Genomic DNA, 2,531 nt, shown 5'->3' with positions numbered 1-2,531 from the left:
AAAGCAGACAACACCAAAACTAGTAATCGTTTCTTGCTTAAATGACCCGACCCTGAACCACAACTAGTAGTTTTTCGATTTTTTTTCGTTTTCTATCGGTATCAATTAAATAATGAACCACATGAATTTATATTTCAGACTCGCCACTGTTTTTTGAGTCGTATCCGATCCTACTTCTTAATCTAATGTCATGAGTTTGAACCCACAAATGTAGGTTGGTAACTACCCACATACCATAACTTAATTAGGTGAACGAGCATTCCAACACCTACAAAAAAATTGTCTATAAAACCAAACATTGGTTCAAACCCAAGCATTTAACTTAAAGATCCATTCATACAACTTTAAAGAAAAACAATGGCACACGAGAGAGCCGGGGCCGAAATCATGTATGGGGATGAAGTGTGTCATCGCTATTCCATTGATCTCCTTGAAGAGCTCGGTTTCCCAAAAGGCGTTCTCCCACTCAAAGATTTTGTGGAGTGTGGGAGAGTTCGCCGGAGTGGTTTTGTTTGGATTAAGCAAAAGGGTCCATATGAACACTTTTTTGAGGGAACTAACACACATGCAAATTTTGCAACAGAAATAACTGCATGTATTGAAAAATGTAAGATGACGAAAGTGACCGGGATTAAAATAAAAAAAATGATGATGTGGGTTCCTATTGTTGAGATGAGCATGGAAAATGAAAAAAGTTCCAAGATTTACTTCAAGACCTCGGTTGGAGTAGGAAAGTCGTTTCCGGTGACTGCGTTTATGACTGACGAAGAAAAGAAGAAGTACCATAAGCATTCGAAGTGAATCAAGTTTGATTTCTCGAAATTTTCTTATCATAGTATCATAAAGGTGTTCTTATATTTGAAAAAGTGAGAATGCTACTTACGAGAAATATACATATAAAATAAATTGTTACGTTAATTGAAAAAGTCACAAATTCAGTCAAATTTGGATCGTCATTGGTTCTTTGTGAAATTAAATGGGTTACTTTTTAAATAACTGTATTTGCTAAAAAGATTAAAAACTACTGAAATAATCAATATTAATTATAAAACCTTAGGAATACGCTCTTGTAAAATATCCATTGATTAAAAATAGACATCCATATTTTATTATTTGAATTTGAATAGAATATTAAGAAATCTATTGTTGTTCAAAATGGAATGAAGTCGAAGGAGTCTCGTAAAAATTGGCAGTGGTGCTTAACTAGTTCGAAGATTTTTTTTTCCTCTTTTGGAGCAACGGCAACTGTTTCAGGTTTTTATTTAATTATGGTAATATTTCTAATAATTAATATGTTTAACATTTAATTATGATAATAATTGTGATTAATTAATACTTCTTATATGTGCTCTTAGGCACATATTAGAAAATCCTTTTTATTTATGAACATATATTTTGGTGTTAATTTATAATAAAAAAATTAAAAATCTTCATACGTTTATACCTAATACAAATTCACATTTATAAACACATGTTTGTGTTAATAAACCAACAACTAATAAATAAAATCCTTGATTGGATCAGCAATCTTGGCAAGTCTAATCATGTTGTTCAAAGTCCCAACAAGCCAGGAAATATGATGCATTTCTTGCATGCTTGTTAGGTGATTCAAGTCATTAATCATTTGGATCACGTTTTCGCAGCGAAGTTACAATTTGGCCTCTCGGTACTCCGATCTCATCCCTAATTGAAATTTTGAAGCTCTTAGATTTTATATATTTGCTGTTAATTGTAGATATAAACATAAATTTTTTAAAAAAGTAGACAAGTGAGATTAATAGTAAAGATTAATGAAACCAAAATTTAAGGGCTTGTCAAATTATTTAGTAATCGAATTAATTTTATTTTATTTTAATTTATATTTTTTTCGAACAACCATTTTTTTTTATATAAAACTAGCAATAAGTTAGAAAAGACTTATTACAATAAAATAGAAATTAAAGCTGTTTTTTTGTAACTCCATTCGTTCCAAAATTATTATCCACAGACAAAAAACACACAGTATGATGATCATTAATTACCACTAAATTTATACAATAAAATGACAGTTTTGTCATTAGTTTGCATTTAATGTTACATTAAATCCTTAGTTAGTTAAGTAATAATGAGGGTGTATTATTGTAAAAATGTTATTCCATCCGTCTCAAAGTTATTGTTCACACACAAAAAACATATAGATTAAGGAATCATTAATTACCACTAACTTTATTTAATAAAATAACAATTTTTTCCTAACTTTGCATTTAATATTCATTTAAATTCTTGGTTGGTTAAGTAGTAAATCAGGGGTTATTTTGATAAAAATGTTATTTATTTATGGAAATGGACTATTATTTTGGGACAAATGACAAAAAAAAGATGGACTATAATTTTGGGATGAGGGGAGTGTTTATTTTTAGAAGTGGATTATTATTTTGGGACAAACCAAAAAGAAAATATGGACTATAAATTTGGAACAGATGAAATATATATATATATATATATATATATATATATATATATATATATATATATCTTTGTATGTTAGTAAC

At 29.0% G+C, this 2,531-nt stretch overlaps 1 protein-coding gene across 1 annotated transcript; it reads left to right on the top strand.

Moving 5' to 3' along the window:
• The first annotated feature begins 357 nt into the window (after positions 1 to 357).
• On the top strand, positions 358 to 801 carry LOC145002930 (uncharacterized). The gene has a single exon (XM_078962106.1). The coding sequence runs from the start codon at positions 358 to 360 to the stop codon at positions 799 to 801; it is 444 nt and encodes a 147-aa protein (XP_078818232.1).
• Positions 802 to 2,531: the final 1,730 nt, after the last annotated feature.

Source organism: Lactuca saligna, chromosome 6, assembly GCF_052625555.1.
Source record: "Lactuca saligna cultivar CGN05327 chromosome 6, ASM5262555v1, whole genome shotgun sequence".
Classification (NCBI taxonomy): Eukaryota; Viridiplantae; Streptophyta; class Magnoliopsida; order Asterales; family Asteraceae; genus Lactuca; species Lactuca saligna.
The sequence above is the reverse complement of the archived record's forward strand: the minus strand, read 5'-3'. Positions and strand labels throughout refer to the sequence as shown.